The 18,644-nt window shown below is 31.7% G+C and overlaps 2 protein-coding genes across 2 annotated transcripts; both read left to right on the forward strand.

The window, feature by feature from the left end:
- Positions 1-8,347: 8,347 nt before the first annotated feature.
- LOC140860514 (uncharacterized) lies at positions 8,348-11,899 on the forward strand. The gene is made up of 6 exons (XM_073263522.1): positions 8,348-8,501; positions 8,763-8,979; positions 9,079-9,191; positions 9,497-9,733; positions 9,883-9,950; positions 11,831-11,899. Exons 1-6 carry the CDS (start codon positions 8,348-8,350, stop codon positions 11,897-11,899), a joined length of 858 nt encoding a protein of 285 aa, XP_073119623.1.
- Positions 11,900-14,993: 3,094 nt separating this feature from the next.
- On the forward strand, positions 14,994-18,178 carry LOC140865140 (probable protein S-acyltransferase 12). Its single transcript, XM_073269663.1, has 7 exons — positions 14,994-15,330; positions 15,835-16,078; positions 16,290-16,381; positions 16,622-16,748; positions 16,840-16,925; positions 17,434-17,499; positions 17,924-18,178. Exons 1-7 carry the CDS (start codon positions 15,142-15,144, stop codon positions 18,038-18,040), a joined length of 921 nt encoding a protein of 306 aa, XP_073125764.1. The 5' UTR covers positions 14,994-15,141; the 3' UTR covers positions 18,041-18,178.
- Positions 18,179-18,644: the final 466 nt, after the last annotated feature.

Here is an 18,644-nt window from a genome sequence, read left to right on the forward strand (position 1 = left end):
CAACAAAAAAAAAAAAAAATCGGTGGTCACAGCCAACACCGAGAAAAATGAAAAAGAAGAAAGGACGTTTAAAAGTGCCCTTGAAACAAGAGAAAGAAAGATGGTCAATTTGCGACCACAAAAACCAATTTTTGAAAAAACAAATTTTCCAGAAAAACTCAAGACTGAATTCTTTGAAACACTAAACTATTTGAGAATAGCCAAACCATCTGCAGGATCTTGGCTACAAACTTGTGACACACAAAGCATATCAAGAGCAAGAACACTGCAGGGTGCTCCAGCGCATGAAGTCGCAAGATTCTTTTCAAATAGATTATTAAATGGATTAGAAGTCAGTCTCAACAATCAAGAGATAGAACTATTTCCATATCAATTGAGAAATAGTATCATCTAGTTCAAGAAAGCAGTCTTCAAAGACGATCCGGTATTGAGTATTCATTCAACCCTTCCAGATTGGGAAAATGACAAATTCTATCAACCGATGATATACATTCAATGTCGAAGAAATAAAGACAATTTCTTATTTGAAGGATCAAATGAAGAGAAACCAATAATGGATATCTCAACACTTCCTGAGATAAGAATAAAGACATTAATTAACATGATCTCAAAGATAGGAAAAATTGATGGAAATCCAAAGGTTAAAATAAATTTTGCAACTAGTAAAATTTTATTAACCACTGGACACAAGGAGACAATCCAAAAGAAAGAACAAGCCATGTTAGCTCAATTTGAAGCTCCAATCTATGAAGCAAAAGTTAACATAACCAGAGAAACTCAACAAATGCTATGTCAAAAACTAAGAACAATGATTTCCACTCACAAATGTGGACATTGCCAACCAATTCAGATAGAATAAACAGCTGTCAAAGAAGACAACCCAATAAAGAAATGGTCCGAATGTGCCAGTGATTCAGATAGTAACACAATGTAAAAACAAAAGAAATCGTGGACCACACCACATGTGAAAGGCATCCACTCAGATGTAAAATGAGCTGTTTTCCATTATGTAGTGTCGGGTGGTCCCCATCTTTTCTTTTATTTTAATTTTGTATGTGTTTCTCCACGCCTATAAAATGAGATGTTTGTATTATAAATAAACAGGTGAAGTTTGAGTATCTCTCTCTCTTCTTAAGTTTCTTACGATCTGGTTCATAAAAGACGTATGAAAACTATCAAAAATTAAGAAACATAAAATCAGAAATAAAATTAAGCCTTATGGCTAATAACTAAACAAGCAGGGCGTAAGGATGATAAGGTTGGAAGTCAACCATTGAAGCTTCATGTTTAGAGTAAACCTGGAGATCCATAGAGCAAGTACTAGTTGATCAAGTGATCGTTAAGGGAAAGCAAGGATTTGGCCTCTGCTAAAAAATAAAACTCATTCAATCAAGGTAACCTTCATAAACCTCCTGCAGCCCTTAATTTAAAGAAATATTCAAAATACATTAACCATGTCATCATCCTTTATAAGAAATGAAAGATTAATAATAAAAAACTGGTTTGAAACAGAGGATGATCATGAATATGATACATTTCATGAATATCGTTTAAATAATTCTGATTTAACCATATTCGAATCAATTTATCAACTAAAATTTGTAAAAAAAAAATTACGAATGGGACCAAATTGGATTTAAATCATTTATCTGTTATAAATGAATCAGATCTGTAAAACAATAAATAAAAAGTTCATAAGAATTAAGAAGTTCATAAGAATTTCGCAACCTGGTATCAAAGCAGTTATTAAAACAGATTACTAATGTCTGGATTAACCTTAGATATTGAGATTAAAAATTTATTTGATAAAATAATCTTACTAAAATATTCACGTCAAATAAATCAATATTGGAATAGAATAAAAGATCTTCAAACCCTCTATTTCAAAAATCATAAAAAAGAACATTTTTCAAAAAACTGAAAAATGATAATTCAGATTTCTGAAAATGAAGAAATTGAAGACATAACAATCTGTTATGTATAAAAATAAGCTTTGTTATCGAAACACGGTCAACAAAAACAAAATAGTAAAAATAACAATTTTTACTAAATGGAAAATGTATGAACATACAAAAACAAATATCTTTAATTTATATTCCATGAATATAAATTTTGATATAGAAAATTGTGAAAACAATTTCAAACATCTCAAAAATTGTCAATCTTCAATTGATAATTTCGAAGATTTTCAGAATCTATTAGAACAAATCGATTCAACAAAAAGACTTCTAATAGCCTTAAGAAAATTAAGAATTTCAATCATTTGTTAAAATGACAGAAGTAACAATTCCAAATCAAAACAATCAGATTGATGAATCTGAAGAAAATCAAGAGTATAATTTGAATATTATATTTAATCAAAGTAAGTTTGCTGAAATACAAAAAACAAGATTTTCTAATTCAAAAACTAATCTAATAGATCAATCGGGAATATTAAGCAAGATTTCAAATTTTATTAATCCCAGAAAAAATTTAATTTATTATTCGATTCGTACAAAAGAACGATCATGTAAAATAAATAACAAATTAAGGTCTAATACTCTGAATTTGTTAACAACTCAAGATATTGATACCATCATGACAAAAGCCAGTGAAAAAAAATGATCTGAACTGAAATAAGTTCATATCGGAGGAATTGAAATAATAGTATCAGCTCACTACCGAGAAGAAATAGATACACCAATTGAAATCACAGTTCGTGACAAAAGGATACGTAATTTTGAGGATTCTATCCTTGAAAAAATTGAAGGAAACTTATGTTTAAAAAAATGAAATTTTGTATTTATCCACAATACAATATATCTCTTTTTGATAAAAATATAAATGACGTTTTAACACTAGATTATTACTTTTATAGAAATAATCTTATGTTAACAGAAAATCATCCAATCAATATAAACTATGTTATCGGCATAACAATGAGTAATAATTCTCAAACAGGAATAATTTCAACAAAACCAACTATTTATGTTGAAAGAATGTTTGAAAATATTACAAGAATTGAACACCGTCGAAAGACATTTATTGAAAAAATAAATTCCTATAAAAGATGGAGTTCAGACGACCTCCAAATCACGAAACAGTCTGTACCAAGAAGATCATTATCATTTGCTAGAAATGATGAAAATATTCTTGAGAAGATTGAAACCATGAATCAAAAAATTCTAAAAATTAAACAAGCTATTTTAATGAGTCAACCTCATCGCAATGACGTCCTTAATAAAATTAAAAAAAGATCTAGGAGATTTAGAAAATAACATTAATAAGATCAATCTAACAATACAGAGATATGAATATTTCAGAATCAAAATCCGAAGATAATTCTAGACCACGATTAAATCTACGAACGAATGTAGAAGGTAGTGGCGGAAGAGATGATGAAGAATTTAAATATAACAGAGACCAATATTCTGGATCTTATAAAGATGTTAGAGATATTCTTAGAGAATCAAAAACATCAGGATTTGTGAAACATAATATTTTAGATTTAGGCTGTTCAACAGCTAAAGAAAGAAAAACAAAGATAGATCATTGGGCAAATGAACTATCAATACAAATTCAATTAACACCATTATTAGATAAAAGTGAGAATATTCAAGTTTTAACTAATGGGATGATAAAAATGACATTGGTAGGAGTAGTAAGAACGTGGGCTGAAAAAATAGTAATTACTAATCTACCACAAAGAATGACAGGACATCGATATTTTGAATTATTTGTTGATGCCTTGTACCAAGAATTTTTGGGAGTTTCTAATAATGATGCTTATCTGGTAGCCAAAAATATAGAACAAAATAGAGCAATTTTTATTATGGATAATATAAAATTATGCAATTTATGTTATCTAGAAGAATTTATATGTGATTATGAAACAAACTATTATCAGTTAATAAAAACTGATAAAAAAAAACATTATAAATTAAATATTTTTAATAAAATATCTAATATACCTATAAATAGTAAAGATGAATTCTTAACTAGCGTTTATGCCAAAACACTAGGAGGAGCTATTAAATTTATTAAAAATATTATAACAAAGAAATGTCATGAAGTAACATTAAATAAAAGAATATTCAAATCTTACAAACAAAACAATAAACTGTGTTGTGACAAAATGGAATTCACAGTAAAAGAATATGGTTGTAAAACAAATATGTCACACAACCATTTAAAACGACAGAAACAAAATAAATTTAATAAAACTTATAAATCTTTTAATAAGAAATTTATTCCCTATAAGAAAAAAAAATTTAAAAGAAATTTCTTCAGAAAACCTTATAAAAAAAATTTTTATAAAAAATTTGATAATAAAAAACCAACTTGCCCAAAAGGTAAGGGAAAGAACTGCACATGTTGGTTGTGCAATGAAGAAGGTCATTATGCAAATGAATGTCTAAAACGAAATGAAAAGAAAAACAAAGTTAAACTATTAGAAGAATTATACACTCTTGGATTTTATCCAGTAGAAACAGTTGAATTTTCATCAGATGATGAAAATATTTATTATCTTGATGAATCAAGTGAATCAAATTCTGAATCCGACTCTACACTTGATAATTTCAAAAATAATAATGTTTCTCGATAGGCCAAAGGCATTTTTGGAAAATAAAAGTCTAGGTACTAAACTCAAACTTTTGTTTGGCTTAAGTACCTATTACCAAGTTGCCCTTAAAATAAACCATGATGATCATGACTATTATCAGGCTGATGTTTTGGGATGTAGACATATATACAATTTGTTTAATTTTTGTGCGGTAAATTACCGAGAAATCCCCAATGCAAACATGTTTTGCTGTTTAGTCCTAGCCACTTTTTTGTACTACAGTTTTTATTAATTTGTATTTTGTACCACATCTTATGTGGTTTTGTACCACATGATATATGATGTAGTACCACATTTTATGACTAGGGAGTGAAAAACAAAATATGTTTGCATTTGGGGATTTTTCACAAGTTTTCTCTTTTTTGTGAACTAACTATATAATAAATAATTTTAAAACTTGATGTATATTAAAATTTATCCATTTTCATTTATGAAATTGAGATTCGAGAACCAAAATCTAAAGCAAGCATCTCAACATATGTATGTCGAAATTTCAGTTTTAGGATTATACTTATTTATTTAAAATAATGTATCGTTAATTTATGCATATAAAACATGACATATGACTAAAATACGTCGAGAGAATTTTTTTTATTGGTTCCATAACTATTTGAATTTTTTATTTTGGTCCATCAATTTTTCAAAACTTAGTTTTGGTACCCTTATAATTTTAAGTTATATTGTCCAAATGTTGGTGTGACACTGAAAATTTTTTATATGGCATCATAAAAGAGTTTTTTGCATCAAACTCACCGGTAAAATATTGAAAATACACATATTTCCTCAATGAAAATTTAATAAGCATCTCAAACCTTAACATTTTTATGAAATTTGCACGCTTTACCTTTTGCCACAACGACTTGTTGCTCACGAACTATTTTTGTGCCCAAATAATCAATTTTTTGATAATATTAGGTCTATGTTACAGAAATTTTCTTATATTATTGTAATATTTTTCAAATTTACTCAAATCCATCTCCCACATTAGAATACACAATTTTTTCAACAAAGTATGATGTATTTGAGTAGATTTGAAAATTATTAATAATACGAGAGAATTTTTATAACATATATAGATTTAATATTGTCAAAAAATGGTTATTTAGACTCAAAACCTAAGTATTGTGCAACAACTCGTTGTGTCCGTTAAAAAAAAAAAAACAACTCGATCGTTGTGACAAGGGGTAAAACGTGCAAATTTTATAAAATGTTAAGAATAAGGCTTTTTATTAAATTTTCATAGGAAAAAAGTGTGTATTTTTAATATTTCACAAGGAGTTATGCAAAAAAGTCTATCAGAAAATGTTAACATGACATCGGAAAATGTTATTGTAGCATAAAAAAATTGCTAACTTTTCAGATGTCACACCAAAAATTGCTTAAAATAACCAAAAAATTCAAAATCTAGTGTACCAAAATAATTTAGGAAACTTAATGGACCAAAACCTAAACTGAAAAAAGTTAATTGACCCAAAAAAATCTTTTTCCCATAATTTAAGAGTGTTCGATTTATTTTAAAATCTGCTGATATAAGCGAAATTTTCATTAACAAAGTCGTCATTTAAAGTCAACCCGTTGAAAGGGTCATTCGGGAGAGTTGCGTTGATTTTCTTCGTATTTATTTTTGTAGGGATATATATTATAGCTTTGCGGTAAAAGTTATATTTCGGAAGAAAACATATATATAATAGATTTGTATTGACATGTGTGAGGGATTCTAACAGGGACAAACATATATTTGATGTTCAAGTACTTTTAAAAGAAATGTATTAGTAAACTCAACAAAAGAGTTTTTATAAATCTATAGTCTACAATTATCTATTTCTATTTATATCTATTAATTTATCTTCTGTACATATTATCAAAGTGTGGATCAATGTCAAAGTTTTACATTGTGCATTGTCAACTTTATCTTTCTGTTTATACATATTTGAAATCAATTTTTCCACAAAAAACTTAATTTGCAAAAGATTGAAATATCGAAATTATTTTGTTTTAATTGCTTGTAACTAAAGTGAAAATATTTTTCTCACAAAAAACTTAATTTGTATAAGGACTTGATGTCAATATCCTTTATTTAACATATATAATTTAGAATTAATTATTTTAAAATGATGAATTAAAATAACAAAGTCAAATAATTAAATTGTGTGTTATCAAGGTTGGTGTCATGAATAAGGTTCGACAGTTAATTACATTTCACAAAGGTGATACGTGCATTATCGAATACAAAAGACATAAAATTCTTATAAATAATTTGTGATTATTTATTTTCTCTAATTTTTTAATTAAAAAATAAAGACAAATAATATTTTTCAAAGCCTTTTATTATTAAAATTTAACAATATATGATTGAATACATATAGTTTACTAATTTTAACTATTTTTCTCTTCGTAAAGACTATAAACTATACGAATTACTTTAGGGGAATGATATTACTATCAACGAATTAGTATTTTTACAAGAAATAGAGATAGAAATAAAAGAGGACGTCCAACAAATGTATCGATCATTGAAGTAAATTACAACATATTATTTTCATTGTAGTTAGTATCGATGGCTAAACAAAATAAATCCTTCTCGACGTCCACCCCTTTCTATGGTATTGTGCATACTCAATCATCTACGAGACTTTATTTATTTATTTATTTATTTATTTATTTGAATTTTCCATTTTCATGGCCTTACATTTTCAATTTTGTTTTGTAGGCTTTATTGGAGAACCAGATTGTATTACCATTAAGATGTATTATGATAGAGCAATGAAAACTACGCGCAAATGTAAAGAATATATCGGTGGAGGTACTGAATATTTTGACTATGTTGATTTCACTAAATTAAGTATGGTTCGATTGAGAGGTTTTTCCATGGAACTAGGTTTTCAAGAGAAAGATAATATTAGATTTTGGCACAAATTTGGGGCTGATTTAACCAAGGGAAGATATTTGGCATCTGATATGGATCTTTTTTGCATTAAAGATCACATCCCAAGTGACAATGAGGTGGAAATATTTATAGAAAATGATGAAAATTTAATAAATATTAATGTTGAGGCCGATGTTAAATCTAAATGTTAGTGGTGAGGGTGATGATGAGAATTGTGGAGATGAAGAAGAATTCTACGAAAGTGATTATAATTGTGAAGAATATTTGATAATTGGTGATTTTAATAATCATGGCATTGAATCTTCAAAGGGTCAAAGTGATGTTGATGAAATTAGTAGTATTGTATTGTCTAAGATACAAAATGAAGAGGGTGAAGAAGATTGTGTTGATAGCGACGAACTGAATAGTCAAGTGGGTTTAGATAATGAAGAATTCAACAACTACGTCATGTTTGATCCCGTTAAGGATGGAAAAAATCCTGAGCTGAAGCTTGGAATGATCTCTAGCTCCAGAAAATAGGCAAAATTTGCCATTGAAAGTCACTGCATTAGAAACGGAATAACAATTATTTTTGTGAAAAATGATAAGTTGTAGCTTAGAGGTATATGCAAAAACAAAGGGTGTGGTTGGTTGATTCATATGTCAACCGTGAGCAAGTATAGTTGTTGGCAGATCAAAACTTTTCAAACTGAGCACAAAATTTTTTACTGGAACCTCAAAATAAGAATATCAAATCAGGTTGGATGGCGAAGACCTTTGCCAAAAAATTCAAAGCAAAGCCAAAACTAGGGACAAGGGAATTTAGAAAAGAGGTTAACTAGACCTTAAAAGTACTTATTTCAAGGAAACAAGCGTACATGGCAAAGAGAAAAGCTATTGACATCGTGGAAGGCAATATTAAAGAGCAATTTAGAAAAACTAGAAACTATTGTGCTGAATTGAAAAGGGTTGATGAAGCTGCAATGGTGAATCTAAAATTGAATGAGGATTCTGATGGTCTGAGGTTCCTGCGTATGTGTGTCTGTTTCTCTGCATGTAGGGATGGGTTTAAGGAAGCATGTAGACCCCTCATTGGAGAGGATTGATGTTTTCTGAAAAGTAAGTATGGAGGTCAATTGTTGGCAGCAGTTGAATTGGATCCTAATAACAATATTTTTCCTATTGCATATGCCTTGGTTGAGAGAGAGACCAAAGATAGTTGGATGTGGTTTTTACAATTATTGGACTCTGATATAGGTTTTGAAGATCAATATGCATGAACTTTCATGTCAGATAAACAAAAGGGTCTAATTCCAGCATTTGAGAGTTTGTTTCCTGATGCAAAGAATCGTTTCTGTGTAAGACATTTACATAACAATATGAAAAATGATGGTTTCAGAGGCATTGCACTGAAAAATGCACTTTGGGCAGCTGCCAAAGCAACGACAGTTGCTGATTTTTGTCAGAAAATGGAAGAGCTGAAGGTGATAGACGAGAAGGCATATAAGTGGTTGGCGAAAAAACCAGTGCAACATTGGGCTAGGTCTCACTTTATCGCATTTACAAAGTGTGATATCCTTTTAAATAACATGTGTGAATGCTTCAATAGCTACATTTTAGATGCAAGGGGGAAGGCTGTAATTCCAATGTTTGAATCTATACAAAATTTTCTCATGGTTCGATTCCAGGTGAATAGAGAATGGCTGAGAAGTGGGATGAAAAGTTATGTCCCAAGATTAAAAAAAAAAAAGTGTTGGCAAAGCTTTACATGGATGCATCAAGGAATTTTTCAATAAAATCTGATAACACACATTTTCAGATCATGGGATAAGATGTACAACACACTGTGGACCTAAGCAGTAGGTCCTGCAGCTGCAAAAAATGGGATTTAAGAATCCCTTGCCAGCATGTAGTGTGCGCCATTTGGTGTAACAACGAGGATCCAGAGGATTATGTTCATCATTATTATTGGATCGAGACATACAAGAGATGTTATGAAAAATCGATTTTGCTCATTAATGGTCCAGAACAATGGCCAGAATGCAAATTGACACCTCCATTACCACCTGTGTATCATGGAAAAGTGGGTAGGCCCACGAAATTGAAGAGGAGAAAAAGAGATAAACCATCTGCTTCTTCGCAGACAAAGTTGAGAGGTGTTATAAGAAACAACAAATGCAAAAATTGTGGGGAATATGGCCATAATAAGAGTACATGCAGTAGCGTGGTTAAGGAGGATCAACACGAGCAAGCAACACAACAAAGTACGACTACGTCTGTCGCATCTCAACCGACAAACAAGAGAAAAAAACTACCGATAAACATGTTCTTTAAAAAAATTCGTATTGATTGATTATTTCACTTAATTTATATTTTTTTTCTTATGTTTGTATATTAAATTTGTTTAATGCAGTTAGAAAATCAACATCAAAGGTTGGTGTGCATATTGAAGGAGGTTCAATAAGAAATTCAAGGATAAATGTTAGTAAAATACTATTATTTTTTTTTATCTTTTGTGTATCTTGTAATGTTTGTGTTGGATGTATATTAAAGCTCTGTTTAACAAGTTAATCCAGCAAAAAATTTCATTAAACCAACGTTTGTGAAAAGGGGGGAGTGAACTTCATCATAGTTTCCAATATTAAATCTTTTTTAGGTGATCGGAGGAGCAATGGTCATTCAGATTCTATCACAACTATCACAAAGATGCACCTACTGTTTTGAGAACCAACACAACACCAATGACTTCAACAAATAAGCATGGAATCTCACCTCACAAGCCTCAACCGGCAGGATTTGAAAGTGTGACATAGATTGGAACATTTATGTTTTGATGTGTGTCTGGATAATTTGGTTTTTGATTAGTTATGTTCACTGAAAATTTTCATGTTTTCATGTTTTGTTTTGGAGATGGAACAAATATGTTTTCCAGATATATCTTTGCTAAAAGTAGCTCTTTTGTAACTAAATTGATTGATGATTTGAGCTCTTGCTTGGTGTCAACAGCTCAGATTGATGGAATTTTAGAAGTTTGAAGTTTTAATTCTGGTACCTTCAGATAGTGCTTGACTCCTTCTGGTTCAGTTGTAATTTTTGGCTCAATGGTCTCTTGAAACTCGGGAGCTTTTTCATGATCAATGGTTGTGTCTAGTTCAGCTTTTTCAGTTTTGAATTTTAATTGATCGGACTTCAATTTATATTTAAAAGTGAATGTTCAGAATGGATTCAAAATTTAGGAGTGAAACCTCAAATTTTTTGTTTATTAGCTGACTTTCTGGATCAGAAAATTCCTCAAAATTTAGGTTGCTCTTCTTTGACTCAATCACGATCTTCAATCTGCAGTGAATGATTTCAGAATGGGTCAACATTTAGGAGTTAAACTTCCTCAACTTGTTTGTTTGTTAGCTGACTTTCTGGATCAGAAATTTTTTCAGTAACTGGTTGCTTTTTTTCGACCAAATTAGGATATAATAAACAATAAGGATATATAAAAAATGAGATTTTATAAAACATGTAATAAGACAAGATGGATACATAGAAAATGAGTTTGATAGTTCTACATTGAATCAAAAGCAACAACAGTTCTTCATTGAAACAAAAACAATAAAACTTCACCAACGTCTTTGGAATTATTTTCTGCAAACTAGCACCAATACAAGACCAATGATAATAAAAAGCGATTTTTTCTTCAACTTCTTCGCAGATTCATTCCTAGCTATTAAGCTTAATTTTGACTATTTCATCTTTCTTGAGAACTTCATCTTCCAGATTTCTCAAACCTTTCATTAATGTAATGTTATCGTCCTTCGATTCAGTAATTTCTTTCTTTAGTCCAGGTATGCACATCTTTGGATCCCACCACTGAAATGCACCACAATATGCAGCTGTCTTCGTGGAAAAAATTAATATCTTTAACTTGATATTGCATATCCTTAACATTTAAATTATTTTACAAACAAATAATGGACCCTTACATCATAATTAGGGCATGCACGAAAGCTCCTCCCTGGGTTTGTTCAGCATCCATGATGTCTGTAGAGGTAGTTCAACACCACAAGTACAAAACATATCTCTTGGCCTAAAACCAATGTCTTCAAAGTTTTGTGCATTTGAATAAGTTGAATCATACCGACTCATGTCAAATCTGAATTACTTCAAGAAATTACAGAAAGAAAAATTTTTAGAGGTTCAAGCCATTTTCTGAAATGCTTGACTAATGAGTAACTCAGTAAATGGTGGACTTACAACTGTAATTAGAAGTGTTTCACCACACAAGCAAGCATCAATATTCAAAAAAATCAAAACAATTAATTATGGTTAAATCAATCCCTTGGCGTTTAGCCGCTTTGTTTCATTACTAGGTAGAGGATCATGGTAATTGGCTCGGTGGAGATAGGGTTTTTGTAATTAATGGGAATGGTGGTTCTTAAATTTGAAGATTGAACTACCAATTGGAAAAAAAAAATACATTGCGGGAATTAGGCAACGAGACTACGTCTTTCAAAAAAAAACATTGCGGGAGTTAGGCAACGAGATTAGCAAGAAAAGAAGAAGATGGCCGATTATACATGTTGCGTCGTCGAGGAACCCACGGTGCGTCGAATATGTTACTGCAATGGTGGCCACTGAGCTCGAATTAGGTTTTGCATCGTTTCAATTTGGGGAAGAAGTTTCTTCACCCATAGTGTCTTTTAATTTGACGAGGAGATTAGGTCTTTGGATTTTTTTTGGGAAAGTTGGGAAGAAGTTTAAATTAATTTTTGAGGGTTTCTGTCAAATTCAAACGGGTGAGTTAACGGTGAGACTTAATTGAGCCAACTTAAAAAACATGAGGGACTAAATTGGCGCATCTCAAATTGGAAGGATGAAAAAGGGAACATGTTGAAACAATAGGGATGGTTTAATATATTATCCCAGCAAAATAGATAAAAGTTCAAAATATAAAAAAAAAAATATTTGACACAATAATTTAATTTAAGGTTTAGAACGCATTATCTATATTTTATTTTTCTCTTAATTATTTTAACAATATTATGATATCAATTTTATATTATATTTTTTTCAATGTGGAATTTATACAAAATTATAAGATTGATCATTAATATGTTTTTACAAATTATAAATTCATTTAAATTTGCAACACATATAAATTTTTTAACAAAGATCATATACACGCATTTTATAATATATGTTATAAAATTTTTATTAAACTGAATTTATTATTGATCGTAAAATAATATGAAAATAATTATTTTGTTGTTCTCACGTTATTTCTTTAATAACTGTCATCAACAATAAACAGAAGGATCTTATATCTCATAGTTGAAGGTATTAAATGTCGTAGACTCGTAGTACCCCGGTACTATCTTTATTTTAGTAGATGAAGTACAATCTAAAATTTAAATCCGAACAACAAGCATATAAACTATGTGCTATATATACTTGAATTTATTTTAGGAAAAATTTCTTTTTTGGTCCTATATATTTGCCACTTTGCAATTTTAATCTTCTATATTTTCAGATTTCAGTTTTAGTCAGCTATCTTTATTTTTTTGGTAATTTTAGTCAATTTTTTTCGATGTGACGCTGATGTGGCACCAATTTAGTGTTTGATGTGGAGTTGTTGTGTATAGTGTCGCGTAAGCATTTTCGAAGAAAAAAAAAATGAAATTGCCAAAAATCGGAACATGCAGAACTAAAACTAAAATATGATAAGATAGAGGACCGAAATCGCAAAGTGATAAATATACAAGACCAAAATTGCAATTTTTCCTTTATTTTATGAAAAAACATGTATTGTGTGCAGGCTGCAATCGCGATTGCACAATAGACCTATATAGTAACAACTTCGTATCTATACTCATCTTACGAAGTTGATTGATCCAAATTGTTATAAAAGTTCATTGTAACTATTATAAACCATTTCAAATATTTCATTCCAACGCATGTGAGATAGGTACATCACATATTGTAATCTCATATAATACGTGTATGGTCATAATTGATATTAAAATTGAGTTAATGAGATCATATATTATGAGTATTATATGTGTATAGATATTGTCCATCGGATACATGATTTGATCTTAAAATTGGGTTAATGAGATCCTACACTATGGGTATTTATCATCGGATACATGATTTGATATTAAAATTGGGTTAATGAGATCCTACACTATGAATATTACACAAATCATGTATCTGATGGTCAATATCTCTACACATGAGCATAATTAGATATTATTTTTTTTATGATGTGAGAACCCGTCATCGCTACTTTTCGGTGCGCACTGGGTAAACCTCCGGACTAACGAAATAGCCTGCAAACTATGTTACCTAAGTAAATCACACTAGGCAAGCCCTGTGTGACAGACTAGTCCAAGGTGTTGGTAGGAAGAATTGAACTTCTGACTTCTGGCAAGAGTTCACCTACTCCACCAACTTGGACACCCCTTGGGGATATTATGAGATATTATTGATGTGACAAATCATACGACATTGGATTTATGGTTAGGGTAGGTATACCTTAAAACTAAAAAAAACATAGATCCTGATATTTATCTCCAGCATGTTGACATCATTTAAGTTTTAACTGGAACGTGTTGCTACCTAGTTAATTTTTAAGCGATAAACGATGAGAACTCGCACTAAAAATATATGCAATATTGTATCAAAAAAAAAAATTGTATCAAGTTGGATAAAGTGTTTTTTTATTGCATCCCACTAAAAGATATAAGTGGCCCAGTTAATTATAATTAACCATATTCAACCTTTGAGCTAATATCTCAAACGTAGGGTCACACTAATCCTATTATTGGAACAATTTGTAACAACGTTAAAAGAGAAAAAGAGTGAAGTCGAATGTAGGAGTCAAAATTATACGCGCCAACTAGGCATTTTTAAGAAAAGAAGAAGCATAAGAATAACTAAAAGAATGCAATAGTTTTTTTTTTTTTAAAAAAAAAGTAATAAAAATTTAATTGTGACACTAAACAAGATATGACAAAAGGAAGAATTTTTGTGATATTGTATCACGAGTTAATTTTGAGAGATAAATTTTTTAATTACTTGACTTATAAAAAAATATTATTTTTATATCAAAATTATTACTTTTCATACTATATATATATAGATCAGGTTAACAACGTTACCATATATATCTTCGCCGCGAAACGTCTATTATATGATCAATAATAAATTAGATGAGGCCCTCAAGGGTATCCAAATTGGTGAAGTAGCTGAGCGTTGATCAGAGGTCAGAGAGTTTGATTCCACCTGTCAAACCTTTTTGGATTAGCCTGTCGTACATGACTTGCCCAATATGGTTTGCCTGACTAGCGACTGCATGTTTTTACAGGTTTTTACGTCATTAAAATAATCATAATAATAATAAATTAGACTAGTCTTGTCGTTTGGGCCCGGGTAAGAGCATCTTAACTTGTTAATTTTAAAGCCCACAAAAAGCAGCCCATTTACTTTTGTTTGTATTAATAAAAAAAAAATTCAGCTCAACTTGTCGGGAATTATATCCCACGGTGGAGGGGAGACCCACCAGTTGCTCCGGCGAAGTGAGGGAAGGCTAAAAACTCTGGCTCCACAAATCTTGCGTCGCCTGGTTACTACCCGAAGATCACACCGTTTAATACTTCCTTCGAGGATTTTCGGAGCCAGAATGGATCTGAATCCCTTCAGAGTATGCTCCCCGTTGAAGTCTCTGGGATACTCTATGATTATTGTAGTGTTAGGCATAATCGGAGTCTCATACGGCGCCGTCGCCGTGCTCACCCTCGGCCCGCACCTCCTCGACGGTGGAGCTATGACCTTGTTGTCTGCTGTTCTGCTCACTCTATTTCATGCTCTGGTAATTGTACTTTATCTTCATTTCCCCTTAATTTGCGTATTATTTTGTTGCAATCGATTTCTTAGCAGCTTTTTTCTTTCTTTCTTTTTTTGAAGTGTACAATTCTGTTCTTTGTTGTGCTTATCTTAAACGTTAGGTTAAAATATGCTGTTGTGGTGGTTATGAGTAGAGGTGGGCCATTGATGGTCTATGTATGGATAAGCTAATGTTAATCCCATTTATGCAGATACTTAGTGTTGATACAGTATTAACTATTAAGAGCTTCACTGAGAGCCCAACAAAAAGTAGTGTTTCAACTAAATAATTGCATGACAGTTGATGAAACATATGCCATTGTTACTTAGGTAGTGTTTGAGAGAGTTATTTAAAAGCACTTCTCAGCCTTAACAAAAAATTGAAATTTTGTTAACAAAAAGCTGAGAAGTGCTTTCTAGAAGGTCTCTCAAACACTACCTTAGATAGATTACCTGTATTTTCTCTTCTAAGTGCTGATCACTTTTGCAGCTTGTGTTATTGTCGTGGAGCTATTTTATGGTTCTCCTAAAGGATCCTGGTTCAGTTCCTGCTAACTGGAAAATGTTGCCTCAGCAGAATGTGGAGGATGGCAATTCTGTAATATCTTCTATTTCGGTGGTGATCCCAAACTCAGCAACCATGACTTCTTCGCAGGGATCTGAAAGAAAACAAATAGGCTACTGTGATCGGTGCCGAAATGGCAAGCCACCGCGCTGCCATCATTGCTCTGTTTGTAAGATGGTTTATTTTTTCAATATTAAAAGACGGACCATTGTAAAATTCACTAGTAGGTCACTCTCTAGGTCAAAATTCTTATTATCCTCTATACTGTTGATCTACTAATAGTTTGCGGTATTTTATGTTGCCCACTTGGATGCTCTCTAGATGTTGCACGATATCATTTGTCATCTTGATTTTTAAAAATGGTGCTGTCGGTTTTGCAGGCCAACGATGTGTTCTTAAGATGGATCATCATTGCTTATGGGTTGTCAACTGTGTTGGGGCGCAAAACTACAAATTCTTTCTACTTTTTGTGGTGAGATCAATTTCATCTCCGTATCCTGGATTTTGAAAAGTTTGTTGTTGATTAATAAAATATCAGCCAATTTAATTTTGACAAATTACATGTGTCATTCATTGAGGTATCTCATATATACTTATTTTCCATGAGAGAGAGGATTAAGCAACATTTATGAAGCTTTGACATAAATTATTTGGAAAGAAATCCTCGAGCAAAATACCCGATTCTAAATTGATGATCTTTAATGTCTTATAGCTCTATACTTTTCTGGAGACATTGCTGAATACTTTTGTGCTGCTTCCCAATTTCATAAATTTCTTTCGAGGAGTAAAACATCATTCGAGCTCACCTGGGAAACTGGCCATCACTTTCTTGGCCTTTGGTAACTTTTCTGTTCATCAATCATCTTAGCATCCCCAACTGTCTGTTTTCTCATTCCTTTCCTACTTCTTACAGAGCGTACCTTGATGCAGTTCTGAATCTTGCTTTTGCGCTCAGTCTTCTTTGTTTCGTAATCATGCATGCGTCGTTGGTGCTCAGCAACACAACGTCGGTTGAGGTAAAGATGTATTTTCTGCTATTACTTTGTACTCGAAATATTATATCAGGGTTAGATCGAGTTTGAGGAAGGGTGAGGGTGTGGGTGAGGGTGAGGGTGAGCCACCCTCCAATCCATGATTTTTTTGGGGAAATTTTTTTATATGATTTAAAAAAGGAATTTACGCCCTGCATAATTTATCAAGTCACCGCCCGTCTTCTGGCCATACTAAACTCATCTTAATTCATGGGTCCATGCTTGGCCATTATGCTTACTGAAGTTGAAATGCTGCTTTCTTTCTGGAAAAATGTGGTTTTTATGTGGTATGATTCTTATGTTGTCTTCTTATGTAAATCTCAGTGAAGTTGATTGGATTTTTTGGCATTAAATGCCAAAAACAACACTTCCTTGTCATTGAACCTTGTCGGTTTTTTTGTGTTAGTTTTTGTTTCATCTGCTCATTTTCTTGAATTGGCATTATACTCTCAGTTGCATTCGACTGCCCTCAGCTGTTTATCTGATGTTTCAGGTTCACGAGAAGCAGAAAGGTGTACGGTGGAAGTATGACTTGGGATGGAGAAAAAACATTGAACAGGTCAGAAGCACCTGATATTGTAAACTCAACTTTTCCACGAAATCTGGCTCTTACATTTGCTGTCTTGGCATTTTTATTTTTTATATTTCGCAGCGAACGTCCTATGAACACCACCCCTAAAAAACACACTGAAATTCTAGTAACATGTCATATTCTCAAAGTTGACGAATGTTGGAACTTGTTTCCCTAACTTGTATTCTTCAGCATGCCATGACATTTTCAGATAAATCAGCAATAGTGGTTCACTACCGGTTCAAAAATTCTTCACTGGATTTTCATCATATGAACCTTTTAGATATCTGTTATTCGACGCAAACGAACCAACCAAGAAACATATGAAAGCACTAATCTTGGAAATTTAAGTTTCTCCTCGATGTCTTTTTTCTCAGTATATATTATTGCCGTATTTTTCCTATCCATGTAGGTCTTTGGTACTAGAAAGGTCTTTTGGCCATTTCCTCTCTTCTCGAAAGAAGATCTAGAGAGAGTGCCCGCACTTCACGGCATTGATTTTCCCACTCGTTCTGACATTGAAGCGTGAAGAATTTTTGTCTTCTCTACATACATAGGTGTCGTGTAGCATTAGAATTTCCAGCACGTGTCTTCTTCTTGAATTCGTCTTCGTTATATTTGTACGTATAATCGAAATAATATTATTTTAGATCTTCAGCTGCAGGCATCTCTTGCGTTTGATAATCAGATATTCATCACGTACCAAAAATAACTTATAACAGGTTGCTAAATATCGAGTTTATGAGACATCTGATAAGCAATTGATGAATTCACCTGGTGATATGTTATGTACTCGGTACATCACTCGATTGGATGAAATCGACGTCGGATGACCGTGACAACTAATTAAAGAAGAGTGTATTAGAAAAAGAAACTCTTTCATTGAAGAAGAATCGATAGAATTCATTCATTGAAGAAGAAGAATCACAGAGTAAATGAGAACCGAGCTATTTATGCTAAAACCCAATGATGACTAAGCATGCCAGCTAATTGCCAGCTCACTAACTTCAATTAACTAACTGACTAAGCTGACTAAGCAACTAGGCAAACTAACAACTTCTAATAGAGTGGATCACTTAATGCATACAACTTTTGGTTATTGCAATTAGGGGTGTAAACGAGTCGAGTCGAGT

This window comes from Henckelia pumila, chromosome 4 (genome assembly GCF_033568475.1).
Source record: "Henckelia pumila isolate YLH828 chromosome 4, ASM3356847v2, whole genome shotgun sequence".
Lineage (NCBI taxonomy): Eukaryota > Viridiplantae > Streptophyta > Magnoliopsida > Lamiales > Gesneriaceae > Henckelia > Henckelia pumila.